Raw genomic sequence first — 16,583 nt, 5'->3', positions numbered from 1 at the left:
TGCCTACCTACAGTCCCTTGCCTATGATCGAGTCCTGGAGATCCACAAGCAACATCTTTCTCCTGTGCTGACAGCCTATTTCTCAGAGCCCTTGTTGCTCCACCAGGGGCACATGGAGTGGCTCTTTGATTATGAAGGAAACAGATACCTGGATTTCTTTTCTGGGATTGTCACTGTCAGTGTTGGTCACTGCCACCCGTGAGTATCCTTAATATTCTGGCATTTTCACTCCAGAAAAATATACAGAAAACAGGCTAATGATCATGTTCGTGATTCAGAACCTCAGTTAAGGGGGGCACTTCAAGATGGCATAGGAGTAAGACGTGGAGATCACCCTCCTCCCCACAAAAAACACAAAAATACATCTACATGTGGAACAACTCCTACCGAACACCTACTGAATGCTGGCAGAACACCTCAGACTTCCCAAAAGGCAAGAAACTCCCCCACGTACCTGGGTAGGGCAAAAGAAAAAAGAAACAACAGAGACAAAAGAGTAGGGACGGGACCCACACCAGTGGGAGGGAGCTGTGAAGGAGTAAAGGTTTCCACACACTAGGAGCCCCTTCGCGGGCGGAGACTGCGGGTGGCAGAGGGGGGAAGCTTCGGAGCCACAGAGGAGAGCCCAGCCACAGGGGTGCGGAGGGCAAAGCGGAGAGATTCCCGCACGGAGGATCAGTGCCGACCAGCACTCACCAGCCTGAGAGGCTTGTCTGCTCAGCCGCCGGGGCAGGCGGGGCTGGGAGCTGAGGCTCGGGCTTCGGTGCTAGCCGGGAGGGAGTCCGGGAAAAAGTCTGCAGCTGCCGAACAGGCAAGAGACTTTTTCTTGCCTCTTTGTTTCCTGGTGCGCGAGGAGAGGGGATTCAGAGCGCCGCCTAAACGAACTCCAGAGACGGGCACGAGCCGCGGCGATCAGCGCGGACCCCAGAGGCGGGCAGGAGACGCTAAGGCTGCTGCTGCCGCCACCAAGAAGCCTGTGTGCGAGCACAGGTCACTCTCCGTGCCGCCCCTCCCGGGAGCCCATGCAGCCCGCCACTGCCAGGGTCCCGTGATCTGGGGACAACTTCCCCGGGAGAACGCACTGCGCGCCTCAGGCTGGTGCAACATCACGCCGGCCTCTGACGCCGCAGGCTCGCCCCGCCCCTCCGTACCCCTCCCTCCCCCCGGCCTGAGTGAGCCAGAGCCCCCGAAGCAGCTGCTCCTTTAACCCCGTCCTGTCTGGGCGGGGAACAGACGCCCTCAGGCGACCTACACGCAGAGGCGGGTCCAAATCCAAAGCTGAACCCCAGGAGCTGTGCGAACAAAGAAGAGAAAGGGAAATCTCTCCCAGCAGCCTCTGGAGCAGCGGGTTAAATCTCCACAATCAACTTGATGTACCTTGCATCTATGGAATACCTGAATAGACAACGAATCATCCCAAAATTGAGGCAGTGGACGTTGAGAGCAACTGTAGACTTGGTGTTTGCTTTCTGCATCTAATTTGTTTCTGGTTTTATGTTTATCTTAGTTTAGTATTTAGAGCTTATTATCATTGGTAGATTTGTTTATTTATTTTTTTTAATTAATTAATTTATTTATATTTATTTTTGGCTGTGTTGGGTCTTCGTTTCTGTGCGAGGGCTTTCCCCAGTTGCGGCGAGCAGGAGCCACTCTTCATCGCGGTGTGTGGGCCTCTCACTATTGCGGCCTCTCTTGTTGCAGAGCACAGGCTCCAGACGCGCAGGCTCAGCAGCTGTGGCTCACAGGCCTAGCCGCTCCACGGCATGTGGGATCCTCCCATATCAGGGCTCGAACCAGTGTCCCCTGCACTGGCAGGCAGACTCCCAACCACTGCGCCACCAGGGAAGCCCCTAGATTTCTTTACTGATTTGGTTGCTCTCTTCTTTCTTTCTTTCTTTTTATTACTTTTAATTTTTTAATTTTTAATAATTTTTAGTTTTTTATTTTAATAACTTTATTTTATTTTATTTTATTTCCTTCTTTCTTTCTTTTTTTTTCTCCATTTTCTTCTGAGCCATATGGTTGACAGGGTCTTGGTGCTCCTGCCAGGTGTCAGGCCTGAGCTTATGAGGTGGGAGAGCTGAGTTCAGGACATTGGTCCACCAGAGACCTCCCAGCCCCATGTAATATCAAAAGGCAAAAACTCTCCCAGTGGTCTCCATCTCAATGCTAAGACCCAGCTCCACTCAACAACCAGCAAGTTACAGTGCTGGACACACCATGCCAAAAAACTAGCAAGACAGGAACACAAACCCATGCATTAGCAGAGAAGCTGCCTAAAATCATAATAAGTTCATGGACACCCCAAAACACACCACCGGACGTGGTCCTGCCCACCAGAAAGACAAGATCCAGCCTCATCCACCAGAACACAGGCACCAGTCCCCTCCACCAGGGAGCCTACACAATTCACTGAACCAACCTTACCCACTGAGGGCAGACACCAAAAACAATGGGAACTATGAACCTGCAGCCTGTGGAAAGGAGACCCCGAACACAGTAAGTTAAGCAAAATGAGAAGAAAGAGAAATACACAGCAGATGAAGGAGCAAGGTAAAAACCCACCAGACCAAACAAATGAAGAGGAAATAGGCAGTCTAACTGAAAAAGAATTCAAAGTAATGATAGTAAATGTGATCCAAAATCTTGGAAATAGAATGGAGGAAATACAAGACATGTTTACCAAGGACCTAGAAGAATTAAAGAGCAAACAAACAATGATGAACAACACAATAAATGAAATTTAAAATTCTCTAGAAGGAATCAATAGCAGAATAACGGAGACAGAAGAACGGATAAGTGACCTGGAAGATACAATAGTGGAAATAACTACTGCAGAGCAGAATAAAGAAAAAAGAATGAAAAGAATTGAGGACAGTCTCAGAGACCTGTGGGACAACATTAAACGAGCCAACATTCGAATTATAAGGGTCCCAGAAGAAGAAGAGGAAAAAAAACTGACTGAGAAAATACTTGAGGAGATTATATTGAAAACTTCCCTAATATGGGAAAGGAAATAATCAAGTCCAGGAAGTGCAGAGAGTCTCATACAGGATAAATCCAAGGAGAAACACACCAAGACACATATTAATCAAACTATCAAAAGTTAAATACAAACAAAAAATACTAAAAGCAGCAAGGGAAAAGCAACAAAATAACATACAAGGGAATCCCCGTAAGGTTAACAGCTGATCTTTCATCAGAAACTGCAAGCCAGAAGGGAGTGGCAGGACATATTTAAAGTGATGAAAGGGAAAAACCTACAACCAAGATTACTCTACCCAGCAGGATTTCATTCAGTTTCAATGGAGAAATTAAAACCTTTACAGACAAGCAAGAGCTAAGAGAATTCAGCACCACCAAATCAGCTTTACAACAAATGCTAAAGGAACTTCTCTAGGCAGGAAACACAAGAGAAGGAAAAGACTTACAATAACAAACCCAAAACAATTAAGAAACTGGTAATAGGAACATACATATCAATAACTACCTTAAATGTAAATGGATTAAATGCTCCAACCAAAAGACATAGACTGGCTGAATGGATACCAAAACAAGACCCATATATGTGCTGTCTACAAGAGACCCACTTCAGACCTAGGGACACATACAGACTGAAAGTGAGGGGATGGAAAAAGATATTCCATGCAAATGGAAATCAAAAGAAACCTGGAGTAGCAATACTCATATCTGATAAAAGAGACTTTAAAATAAAGACTATTACAAGAGACAATAAGGACACTACATAATGATCAAGGGATCAATCCAAGAAGAAGATATAACAATTATAAATATTTATGCACCCAACATAGGAGCACCTCAATACATAAGGCAAATGCTAACAGCCATAAAAGGGGAAATCGACAGTAACACAATAATAGTGGAGATCTTTAACACCCCACTTTCACCAATGGATGGATGATCCAAAATGAAAATAAATAAGGAAACACAAGCTTTAAATGACACGTTAAAAAAGATGGACTTAATTGATATTTGTAGGACATTCCATCCAAAAACAACAGAATACTCTTTTTTCCCAAGTGCCTGAGAACATTCTCCAGGATAGACCATATCTTAGGTCACAAATCAAGCCTTGGTAAATTTAAGAAAATTGAAATCGTATCAAGTATCTTTTCCAACCACAACGCTATGAGACTAGATATCAATTACAGGAAAAAATCTCTAAAAAATACAAGCACATGGAGGCTAAACAATACACTACTAAATAATCAAGAGATCACTGAAGAAATCAAAGAGGAAATAAAAAAATACCTAGAAACAAATGGCAATGAAAATATGATGACCCAAAACCTATGGGATGCAACAAAGGCAGTTCTAAGAGGGAACTTTATAGCAATACAATCCTACCTCAAGAAACAAGACACATCTCAAATAAACAACCTAACCTTACACCTAAAGCAATCAGAGGAAGAAGAGCAAAAAAACTCCAAAGTTAGCAGAAAGAAAGAAATCATAAAGATCAGATCCGAAATAAATGAAAAAGAAACGAAGGACATGATAGCAAAGATCAATAAAACTAAAAGCTGGTTCTTTGAGAAGATAAACAAAAGTGATAAACCACTAGCCAGACTCATCAAGAAAAAAAGGGAGAAGACTCAAATCAATAGATTTACAAATGAAAAAGGAGAAGCAACAACTGACACTGCAGAAATACAAAGGATCATGAGAGAGTACTACAAGCAACTATATGACAATAAAATGGACAACCTGGAAGAAATGGAAAAATTCTTAGAAAAGCACAATCTCCCGAGACTGAACCAGGAAGAAATAGAATATATAAACAGACCAATCACAAGCACTGAAATTGAAACTGTGATTAAAAATCTTCCAACAAACAAAAGTTTAGGACCAGATGGCTTCACAGGCGAATTCTATCAAACATCTAGAGAAGAGCTAACACCTATCCTTCTCAAACTCTTCCACAATAGAGCAGAGGGAGGAACACTCCCAAACTCATTCTACGAGACCACCATCACCCTGATGCCAAAACCAGACAAAGATGTCACAAAGAAAGAAAACTACAGGCCAATATCACTGATGAACATAGATGCAAAAATCCTCAACAAAATACTAGCAAACAGAATCCAACAGCACCTTAAAAGGATCATACACCATGATCAAATGGGGTTTATCTCAGGAATGCAAGGATTCTTCAATATATACAAATTAATCAATGTGATATACCATACTAACAAATTGAAGGAGAAAAACCACATGATCATCTCATTAGATGCAGAAAAAGTTTTTGACAAAATTCAACACCCATTTATGATAAAAACTCTCCAGAGAGTAGGCATAGAGGGAACTTACCTCAACATAATAAAGGCCATATATGACAAACACACAGCCAACGTCATGCTCAACAGTGAAAAACTGAAACCATTTCCACTAAGATCAGGAGCAAGACAAGGTTGCCCACTCTCACCACTTTTATTCAACATAGTTTTGGAAGTTTTAGCCACAGCAATCAAAGAAGAAAAAGAAATAAAAGGAGTCCAGATCGGAATCAATGGAGAAAAGACAGCCTCTTCAATAAATGGTGCTGGGAAAACTGGACAGCTACATGTAAAAGAATGAAATTAGAACATTCCCTAATACCATACACAAAAATAAACTCTAAACGGATTAAAGACCTAAATGTAAGGCCAGACACTATAAAACTCTTAGAGGAAAACATAGGCAGAACACTGCATGACATAAATCACAGCAAGATCCTTTTTGACCCACCACCTAGAGAAATGGAAATAAAATCAAAAATAAACAAATGGGACATAATGAAACTTCAAAGCTTCTGCACAGCAAAGGAAACCATAAACAAGACCAAAAGACAACCCTCAGAATGGGAGTAAATATTTACAAACGAAGCAACTGACAAAGGATTAATCTCCAAAATTTACAAGCAGCTCATGCAGCTCAATACCAAAAAAACAAACAACCCAATCCAAAAATGGACAGACGACCTAAATAGACATTTCTCCAAAGAATATATACAGATTGCCAACAAACACATGAAAGGATGCTCAACATGACTAATCATTAGAGAAATGCAAATCAAAACTACAATAAGGTATCACCTCATACCAGTCAGAATGGCCATCATCAAAAAATCTACAACAATAAATGCTGGGAAAGGTGTGGAGAAAAGGGAACCCTCCTACACAGTTGGTGGGAATGTAAATTGATACAGCCACTATGGAGAACAGTATGGAGGTTCCTTAAAAATCTAAAAATAGAGCTACCATACGACCCAGCAATCCCACTACTGGGCATATACCCTGAGAAAACCATAACTCAAAAGGAGTCATGTACTACAATGTTCACTGCAGCACTATTTACCATAGCCAGGACATGGTAGAAATCTAAGCGTCCATCCATCGACAGATGACTGGATAAAGAAGATGTGGCACATATATACAATGGAATATTACTCAGCCATAAAAAGAAATGAAATTTGAGTTATTTGTAGTGAGGTGGATGGACCTAGACACTCTCATACAGAGTGAAGTAAGTCAGAAAGAGAAAAACAAATACCTTATGCTGCTAACACATATACAAGGGATCTAAAAAGAAAAAAAAAAAAGGTTCTGAAGAACCTAGGGGCAGGACAGGAATAAAGATGCAGACATGCAGAATGGACTTGAGGACCGGGGAGGGGGAAGGGTAAGCTGAGACGAAGTGAGAGAGTGGCATGGACATATATACACTACCAAATGTAAAACAGCTAGCTAATGGGAAGCAGCTGCACAGCACAGGGAGATCAGCTCAGTGCTTTGTGACCACCTAGAGGGGTGGGATAGGAAGGGTGGGAGGGAGATGCAAGAGAGAGGAGATATGGGGATATATGTATATGTATAGCTGATTCACTTTGATATAAAGCAGAAACTAAGACACCATTGTAAAGCAATTATACTCCAATAAAGATGTTAAAAAAAAAAAAGAACCTCAATTAAAAATTCTTTCTCCTTAGGTGCATTCTGGTTTACAGCTAACATGCTCCCTGCTATTTCCTGGGTAACAAAAAAAAATCTTAACGTTGTCCTTTACCTTTTCTTGACAATTCAAGATTTTGTCATCCTCATGGCACGTGCAGTGGGGCCTGTACCATGTGATTGGAGTGTGGCTGTGAGTATGTGTGTCCTCAGTTAACTACAGTTTTCCAAAGAGAGGGAATGCACTGAGGAAAAGGCAGAGAAGAAGGGAAAGGCCAGTGGTTCTCAGAGAACACGGAGCAGGTGGCAGGTGGGAGATGATGAGAGATGAGAAATCACTTCTAGCTCTTCTTCATCAACTTCGAGCCATGAAGGAGGAAAGAAATGATTATAAGAGAAAGATGTAACCAGAGCTCAAAATTTACACCGGCAATGGATGGCTCCATTAATCTTGAGATTTTCTGTGACCTTGATTATCAGCCCACACACACAGATGTCCTGGGCAGGTCCTTCTGTTGTCCTTTTGGTCTGGGTGCAGCCATCTAATTTTAAGGTCTATTCTGGCTTGCCTTTAATAATCTGACCAATAAAACTCATAGTACGTGGGACAAAAATAAAGCGGCAAGTCTAAATAAATTGTGTAGGTTCAGGCCCTTCTGTGGAAGCAAGGGCAAAAGGTCTTCTCCACAAGCACCCGTCAGGCCGTGAGGAGTGAGTTAAACCTCCCGGCCCAGCTCTCACCCATTCCTCCCATAGCCTTTTCCTTCCTGTTTGCAACTTCAGGAGGCACTAGTCCCATACCAGGTCCTGAGGAGTATGCAAAATAAATTTCAGAAGCAGTTTAAAACATAGGACAAACATGCATGAAGTAAGTAAACAAAAATGAAGTAGAGAACACATTTAAACATTCACATTGAATCCTCCCAATAACATGCAACATTGTGCCTGTGAATCAACAACTCCCACTGGCTCTCATGCCCTTGGTGCTTCTCCTGATCTCCCCCTGACCTTTCAGCTGGTCCCTCTGACCCCCTAACTCTGGGTGTCTCTGTCTCTTTCCTGAGCCCTCTGCTCTTCTCTCTATACTCCCTTCATCTCTTATCATTTCCTCCATAGAATTGGCCCCACCCCATCTCCCCACATCTGCTCATTTAGTTGCTACATTTTCAGCAGCCTCACCCAACTCTTCAGCCTTGGCCTCCCACCAAGCTGTGATAATAGCTCTAAGACACCTAAAGTGGGCTCTAAGATGCCCCATATTTCCCACAGCCTCCAGGACACCCCTGACCATGATATTCCACGATCGGCTGAAATTCGACATTGCCAAGACCAAATCCACCATGCTTTCCACAAAACTCTTTCTATTCACACATTCATTTATTCAAGGAGCACATATGAGCCACCTCCTCTGCAAAAGTCCTTGTTAGGAGCTGGGTAGTTAAGACAACCGACTGTGTTTCTCAACCAATCCTGGGATTTCCCCAATATTACAGGCAAGAATATTGAAGTCATCTTTGACTCTTTTCTGCCTTTCATTCCGTATAACCAACCTGACACCAAGGTCTAGTTTTCCCTCTGCTGAAATGCCTCCTCTAGTAACCCCTCTCACTAATTCCCAGTAGCCCCAGTCTCCTAGGAGCTCTGCTCCTCCCACACCTGGAAGGCTACCATGCCCTCCCAGCTGGCCTCACCATTACCAGTCTTACCCCTCCATTCTACCCTCTTGTGACTCTCAGATTTACTTTGCTAAACAATGCTCTTGTCAAGTGTCTCTTCTATTTAAGAGTTTATTGATACTCCACCATTTTCCAAAGTGAGTTCTGTGGGACACTGATCACAGGAGGAGGTTCATTGGTAAAGTGTCCCATTAGAAAGTAAGGTTGGGAAACACTTTAAACTCTATCTCCCTCCTGAGGAGACACAGTGCACATTAGCCTATTAAAGGTACTGAGAAGTCCTGCCGTAAAGAAATCTGATCTGGTATTTCTCAAAATTGTTTAGCCACTGAACTGATGATTTTTTTTTTGGTATGCCAGTTATTAATAAAAACAGAATTAGTGTGTAACAGACTTTGGCAATTGCTCTCCTTTAGATCAAGTTCAAACACCTTGGCCTGTCTTTTTGAAGCATTCCAAGTCAAGTCCCACCTACCTGTCTACCCATAGTGCCTACTACCCTTCAACGTGAACCTTCAGATCCTTCACAGAATGTGGTTACACAGTCAGTGTTCATCAACGCTGACCACTACTAAGACCCAAATGTTGGAATCTTCTTTAAAGGAAAAACTGTTGATCTTTTAAACATGTGCTTCATGGATCTATAATTCTTTAGAATAAAATGGGAAGACACTCAGGCTTACTTCTAGTTGTCTCTATTTTCCAAACTGTTCAAAGTGTAGTTAATAAGAAAATCTAGTTAGAAGAGATTGTAAGTTCAACTTCCTTCTATACTAGGAATTTCTCTTTTAAAATCCCCAGCACAAAAGTCTCCTTTTGAACACTTCTCTTGGTGAGGAATTCATTACATTTTGAGGCAACACATCCCATTGCCAGATACCCCTGGTGGTTAGAGAAGCTCTTTCTTGTGTGGGGATGAAATCAGCCTCTTGAAACTCTTTGAGAAATAGCCGTGGGTTTGAGTTCAATGGCCTGTGTTGTGTTGGGAGGGACATGCCCGCTGGCACTGTGGGTAACTCTGCTCTTCTGTTTATCCAGGAAAGTAAACGCAGTGGCACAAAAGCAGCTTGGCCGCCTATGGCACACAAGTGCCGTCTTCTTCCACCCTCCGATCCACGAATATGCAGAGAAGCTTTCAGCGCTTCTTCCTGAGCCTCTGAAGGTCTGATGCTTCCAGTTCAAAGGGATAGGAGTCTCATGATCCCAGGGAAGCTGGCCTAGGAAACGAGAGTATGGGTGGGAATCTGGTCTGTGCATTGAACATCCAAAATGAGTGCACTAGTGGCCATATCGGAAAGCACTCTAGGAGAAGAAAGGAATTGATGAATTACTGGTGAAACCAGCCGATGTTCACTTCGTCAGTTCCAAATATCTGCCTCTCCTTGGTCACTCTCCTCACCACCACATCTTTGCAGAAATCACTTAGCGGGAGCCCCAGGCTTCCTGACACTCTCCTCTGTGTTCCTCAGGAAGTTTTCATCTCTTTGCTCCACAGCCCCTCTGCAAAGTCATTGACATTTCTTCTTTTTTTTTTTTTAACTTTTTATTTTATACTGGAGTAGAGTTGCTTAACAATGTTGTGTTAGTTTCAGGCGTCCAGCAAAGTGATTCAGTTATACATAACCGTGTATCTATTCTTTTTCAAATTCTTTTCCCATTTAGGTTGTTACATAATATTGAGCAGAGTTCCCTGTGCTACACAGTAGGTCCTTGTTGGTTAACCATTCTTCTTTAACAAAGAGTGGAGCCATTTTTTTAGAAAATTAATATACCATTAAGTTCATTTGGTCTGAGATGCACTTTGATATTTTTGTTAAATGAGATGTTTTTCTGCGTCCGAAATGATGGAATTTTTTAACTGAATTGAGATGTTAAAATGTTGGCCAAGGTTTGCATTTCGGGATTCAATGAGTTAATACATATTTAGAACAGGACGCCGTACCTGGTGTTAGCTATTATGATCATCTTCCTGTATTATTTAGGTACCATATTTACTATGTTATCTACAAGAGATGGAGGAAGTTGCAAGAGCTGCAACCTCAGTTCATGGCAGGCACACTCATGGATGAGTAGAGGCGAGGAAGCCCGCAAGGGCACAGCCCCGGCCTCCCAGTTGCCGAGCCTGGAGGATCCAGTACCCTTCAGTTCTCCCCTTTCTTTCAACCAGGATGAGCCGCACATTTTTGTTTGTTGCCCGTTTGTTTTAACATTCACACACACCCAACAGGCTCTTCTGGGAGCCTGACTTGTTTCAAGCCTTCAGAATCAGGTGGGGCGGTTCAGGTTCAAGAACCAAGAGACCTGGTCCTCACATGCCCTCAGCCACTAACCACTGTACATCTCAGCAAGTCTCTCCATCTTAGCACTCTGCAGAACATCAGGTAAAACCAATGCAAATCTGGAATATTTCACAACTCCGACAATCCCTTAGTCATTTTTGTATCTCTAGTGCTTAGCAGCTGCGCAGTGAATAGCTGTAGAATTAATATAGTAATTCAATGATGGGACTGCTGGTATGAAGGGAACTCTCCTTAATAATCAGAGGCTGGGATACACTGTCTTTAACAATTTCAAATGAATTGGGTAATCATGTGTCTCATGACCATGTGTCTTTTTTTTTTCTCCAGGTCATTTTCCTGTTGAACAGTGGCTCAGAAGCCAATGACCTAGCCATGCTGATGGCCAGAGCACACTCAAATAACACAGATATCATTTCTTTCAGGTAACCACACCTTGGAACATTCAACTTTAACATTGACTCACCCCAATAGTAAATGTTTATCTTTAAAATATAGCCTAGAGCAGGAGAGGGGCTTTCCCAGGGTGTTTTTCTAATTTTAGATGTTAGGGTAGGGTCAGTCAAATGAATTTTATGGCCGGATAACACCATCCAAATTGGCCTGATCCAAGGTAGGGGTCCCTGACTGAGGTAACCAAGAGTTTGGAGTCCCAGTTTTGTCATAGATTCTCCTATGGAATTAAGAAGAAGGTGACATGACAGCTTTTTAACTTTAAAGATATGGTATAGAAACTAACACACAACAGTTTTCATCAACTATGCTCCAATATAAAATAAAAATTAAAAATTACAATTTAAAAAAATAAAAGTTAAAAAAAAGGTATGGCATTGACTATGACCTATGCCAAATAGTGAATGATTGGTCTGCACCCCCAGAAGCTCATGACTTTGCCATATGACACTGGGCCCACTTTCATCTCTGCTTATGGGAAGGAGCCATAGCCTGAATAGCCTACATGGACTTTCTTTTTTGTCCTACCCAGTGTTCCACAGGCCAGTGATCATAGAAAAGTAAACTTAACCCAGTCCTCCCACTGTTTCCTGTCTGCAGAGGAGCCTACCATGGATGCAGTCCTTACACACTTGGCTTGACAAATGTAGGGTTCTACAAGATGGAACTCCCCAGTGGGATGGGCTGCCAATCAGTAAGTTTTGAGATTTTTGTCATATTTCTCTAAAAACTCCTGGGTGTATGGAATCATTTATCAGATCTTCCAGGCATTAGGACTAGAAACTAATACAAATTAGCTTATATTATATAACTATAATTAATCAGGGGCTCAATTTGACTTAATCGAATTAAAGACCATTTAAGGGAAATGTTTCTTAGGAAGACCTTCAGAGTCTGAGTAATAATTAATGATAGAGGTTTTTTTAATTTTGTTTTGCTTTTAAATAAAATCAAGTAAACTGCAGATAAATGCACTGAAATAACTTCCCAGAGCCTTGAATGCATAAAATTTCCATAGAGTCGTCCCTGTACTCACCTTCTGTTCTCACTCACTGTTTCCACATTTTCAGCATCAGAATCAGATACCTAATTATTCTTATTCTTTCAGATGCCCTTACCGACCAAACTCTTGAGCAAATTGTTTCCAGGCTGACATTGAAATCAGTTTGCTTTGTAGAGTGCCCTCATAATTGATTTCCAAGAAAAAAATTATCTCTTCAAAGCAGAATATTAGGTTTTTGTCCTAAGTGGGAGAAGAGTAAAGGAGGAATCTTAGTTTCAAATTAAGAAGCCCTCTTGCCTTAACTGGTACCATAGGTTGCCCCAAATTTGCTGTCTTGTGTTCACGTCTTGCTAAACTCCCTCTTTTGTCATTTGCAGACGATGTGCCCAGATGTTTTCCGTGGCCCTTGGGGAGGAAGCCACTGCCGAGATTCTCCAGTGCAAACAATTAGGAAATGCAGCTGTGCATCAGGTCCAGCTGGGCAGGGAGGGAGGCACATGGCGGAAGGTCAGGAGGGATAAGGAATGTGGAGAGAGGCAGAACCATTCCTGAGCGAACAGATTCGAAAAAGTGGGAAAGGGAAAGCCAAGGCAAATACAACTAGGAAATCACCCCTCACTGAACTAACACCTCTTCTGCCAATGGCCACTGTACCATCAGAGCATCCGTCTCCTGTTAGGAAACGCATATCAGCATCTCATGCCATCAGAGCTAAGCCAAAAACAGACTATCACCTGGTGCTTCACTAAAGGTGCTCTCTTAGCTCTCCCAGCAATAGCTCTGCTGCCAATTTTAAAAGAAAACAAGGTTTTCTTGAGGGATTATTTACCAATTCCCAATGGGAGGAGGGGAAAGGGGAAAGAACATTTAGAAATCTCAAAACTCCAGTCAGGAAGTTCCCCAGGGACTCAGAATACCAGCCAAAATGAGAGCCTTTGTCAAAACAGAAAACCATTCCTGAAGGCTGCTGACATCTCTTCAAAAGTTGTAAAGGCGTCCTCACAAGGAAAGCCACTATTCATCAAGCACGTTGTTATTACATTCTTTACCTCTTCTTCACGGGAGGGAGAGGAGGCGTGGAGACAGCATCTGTTCTTTGCTCATCAGCAAGCCCCACCTCGCACTTGTCATCCCAGGGCAGCACCCTTTGGACAGCTGCCCCTAAGCAGTGCTGAAGGAAATCACTAATCGCTCCAGCCGAGAGATCTTTAATGGAACAGGGTGAGTCACTGGGCTGAGAGGAAGAATGCAAATGGAAGCCTCAAAAATCAGCTTCGAAAGGAAGAAAATTCACAGTCAGCTTAAAATTCAGATGGGATAATGGCAATAAGGAGGTAGGAGGATGAAAGAATGAGCTTTAGAACAAGATGTTATAGTCACAGAACTTAAAACCATAGGGAAGTTTAAAGCTATCTTTCACACTCTCCATTTTAAAGATGAAGAAACACGTCCACACCTAGGAGGCCGAGAGCTAGGACTTGACCGCAATTCTTCTGCCCTCAAAGCCAGTGCTCCCCAGCCATGACCACCCTTGTTCACACCGATATGCCAGCAGGAGGAACCCAGGCTTAAAAATAATTCCCACTCTGCTGGCCAGGATTGAAGAGACACATGAAGTCAGGAGCCCTGGGTTGGACTCTTAGCCTTACCGTGGTTCAGCTGCAAGCAAAATTCCATCTTTTGCTTCCGTTTCTCATCTGTGAAATGGAGGCGGCAATACCTGCCCCCATGGCCCCTCATCCCAGGCCTTCAAGAGACCAAGGAAGAGAGCTTTTGTAGAGGCAGGCAGACAATAGCGATGCCAAGTACAGCCATGCCTGTATCTCATATCCATGTGGCACCAACAACTAAGATCGGTTGGATGAACCTCACAGACGTCAAAAGCACCAGCGCAGAGCTTAAGCAGCAGAAGCCCTTGAGACGTGGCCACTTCCTGCCCTCTCAGCTCGTGTCCCTCCCTCTCTGAGGCCCTCTCTCCCTCAGGCCAACCGGAATATACCAGAGCCCCAGGGTCATCTCTCTAGTGGCCTCTAGAGGTTAAATGATAGTGACGGACAGACATTTCTGCTTCTCGGAACTGTGGTCTTTGGCACGTCTGAAGTCAGCTGTTTTCTTAATGCATGTCTTCAAGAGACAAGACTGATATCATATCTTTATACAGAAAGGGACTTCAGCCTCCTCTGATGAGTTTAGGGCCTGAGAAGAGTTTGGTATTTGCTGTAAAAAGGCATATTCATATATGTTTATAAATGCATCCCAACGTGTGAATTATTCTGAGTATAGAAGGTTCCAGTTCTCCACTCCTCTTAGAGTTCATTCAGTGGGCACATCCAGGTGCCACTCTTGGTTGGGGGCTTTTTTTTTTTCACCTCAAAAGTATGTCGTCATTCCCCACATAGGCATCCATTTTTGAGCCTAATATAGGTATTTATGTGGTAGATTTCATTCCCTTCCTCCACCCCCTCCTCAGGATTTTTTCTTTCCCACTGGTCATTCCACTCCCTGAATTTCAGATGTAACCTGTGATGAAAAGCACCTCTCAACCCACCACCCCACAATGTTCCAAAACTGGTACTGATCATGTCATCTCTCCTTCTCCTTTTGCAAGACAAGTTTCCTTTTTCTTAAAAAATTGTTCTTTCTTGGCATCTCACTCTGCTTAACTCTCTCTTTACCACCAGCTAAAATGAAAACTCTTCCCTCTCTACTCTGTTGCTTGGATAACATCCAGGAGAGCATCCCCTCTCCACTCGCTTGATGTTGTCATGGTGACACTACAGCACCAAGTCTCTCTCCAGAGGCGACCTGACCTGAAGTCACAGCAACGAGCCAATGAAGTAAATGCGAAATGAAGGGAAAAGCCAATGACAGTTGATGACCTCTCATCACTGAATTTGTGGGCAGTGGGGGGGAAATTATGAAAGGTCTAGTGCAGGTGCAAGCAAAACCTTCTCCACGGTTTGGTTTTGTCCAAATTTAAGCCATTAGGGTTGATTTTGCTCCACCCTTTGATTTCTCTAGTTACAAATGATCTTACTAAATTCCCAAATTATATCCTTTGAACATATGTCTAATTCATCCTTTAGGGTCATCCTAGGTTGTTTTCTCTTCCTTTCTTAATAATAATAGGAAATTTCAACCTCTAGGGGCACAGATTTATTTGTCTACTCTATCCTACCCATCATACAACATAGTGATGCTAAAAAATGTACTTTCTGGGTTTGCTATTCATTTCATTACTTCCTTCTTCAAACCCCCAACCCTCAATTCCAACTAACTAAAGATCAAGTAACTCTGTCAAGCAAGCTTTCCCAAACATCGCATGTAGTCTGAAAGTATGTTTGGGGCCAGGTCATGTTTTTCCCACTCTTTAATGAAGAGCTAAGTATTCAATATAAAATATATTTATGGTTCACTTTCAAAGACGATAACTGAAGGTTTCCATTCCTCATCTCTAGCCTTCAGGAGACAGGATCGCATCCATGCCTCTAAGCAAACATCATGATGGTAGACGGTGACTTGCCTCCCAGACTGCTTTCAGCAGAAATCCCCCCATCACACCCACCTCTCTCTCTGCATCTCTTCTGCTGTCCATGGATGTGGGTTTAGATTCAGAGACTATGTGATGCTGTTTAGAACCAAATTACAGGTGTGGATAAAAATTCTGAAGGTTCAATCATATATGGATGTACTTGATCTGGGACCTTTGGTATTCCAGAGGAGAAAGCTTCCTCTGCCTTGCTATAATGGATGAAAGTTATCTGACTGTAGTACATGCCTCTTTAGACTGAATTCTGATTGTTATATAAACATATTTACTAACCATAAAGACTGAGATACTTTGTAGCTTTAAAATTGTACATCAGATTAAGTATCAATGAAAGGTAAACATAGTTATTTCCAAATAGATTAAATCCACACAGCAATTACATTTGAATTAAATCTACGTTGTTGAGAGGATCAGTATCCTTAGGTGAAACAGCTATCTATACCAGACTCAATGATGCTTTGGAGCGTTACTTCTCCAGATGGAAACAATTGAAGTGGTTTGTTTATGCTTTTGTGGCTATGCTAGTCTTGCTGCTCGAAACAAAGTATGAGTCATTCTGACAGAATGTTCAGAACATTCAGAAACCTATATCCTCATATTCTGGTTTACTGTATCTTGAGGGACTCTATTCAATTTACTGTCCTGTTTTCTTTT

General features: G+C 42.6%; 1 protein-coding gene across 5 annotated transcripts in view; it reads left to right on the top strand.

The window, feature by feature from the left end:
- AGXT2 (alanine--glyoxylate aminotransferase 2) overlaps positions 1 to 16,583 on the top strand; it is a 46,995-nt gene that overhangs the window by 8,403 nt on the left and 22,009 nt on the right. For all 5 annotated transcript variants that reach the window (XM_036849402.1, XM_036849400.1, XM_036849404.1 and 2 more), the window contains exons 3-7: positions 14 to 198; positions 9,665 to 9,788; positions 11,254 to 11,348; positions 11,977 to 12,070; positions 12,757 to 12,850. In XM_036849402.1, coding sequence (XP_036705297.1) covers positions 14 to 198; positions 9,665 to 9,788; positions 11,254 to 11,348; positions 11,977 to 12,070; positions 12,757 to 12,850 — 592 coding nt within the window. The remainder of the gene's footprint in view (positions 1 to 13; positions 199 to 9,664; positions 9,789 to 11,253; positions 11,349 to 11,976; positions 12,071 to 12,756; positions 12,851 to 16,583) is intronic.

The sequence above is a fragment of the Balaenoptera musculus genome, chromosome 3 (genome assembly GCF_009873245.2).
Source record: "Balaenoptera musculus isolate JJ_BM4_2016_0621 chromosome 3, mBalMus1.pri.v3, whole genome shotgun sequence".
Taxonomy (NCBI): domain Eukaryota; kingdom Metazoa; phylum Chordata; class Mammalia; order Artiodactyla; family Balaenopteridae; genus Balaenoptera; species Balaenoptera musculus.
This window is presented reverse-complemented; position numbering and strand designations above follow the sequence as displayed.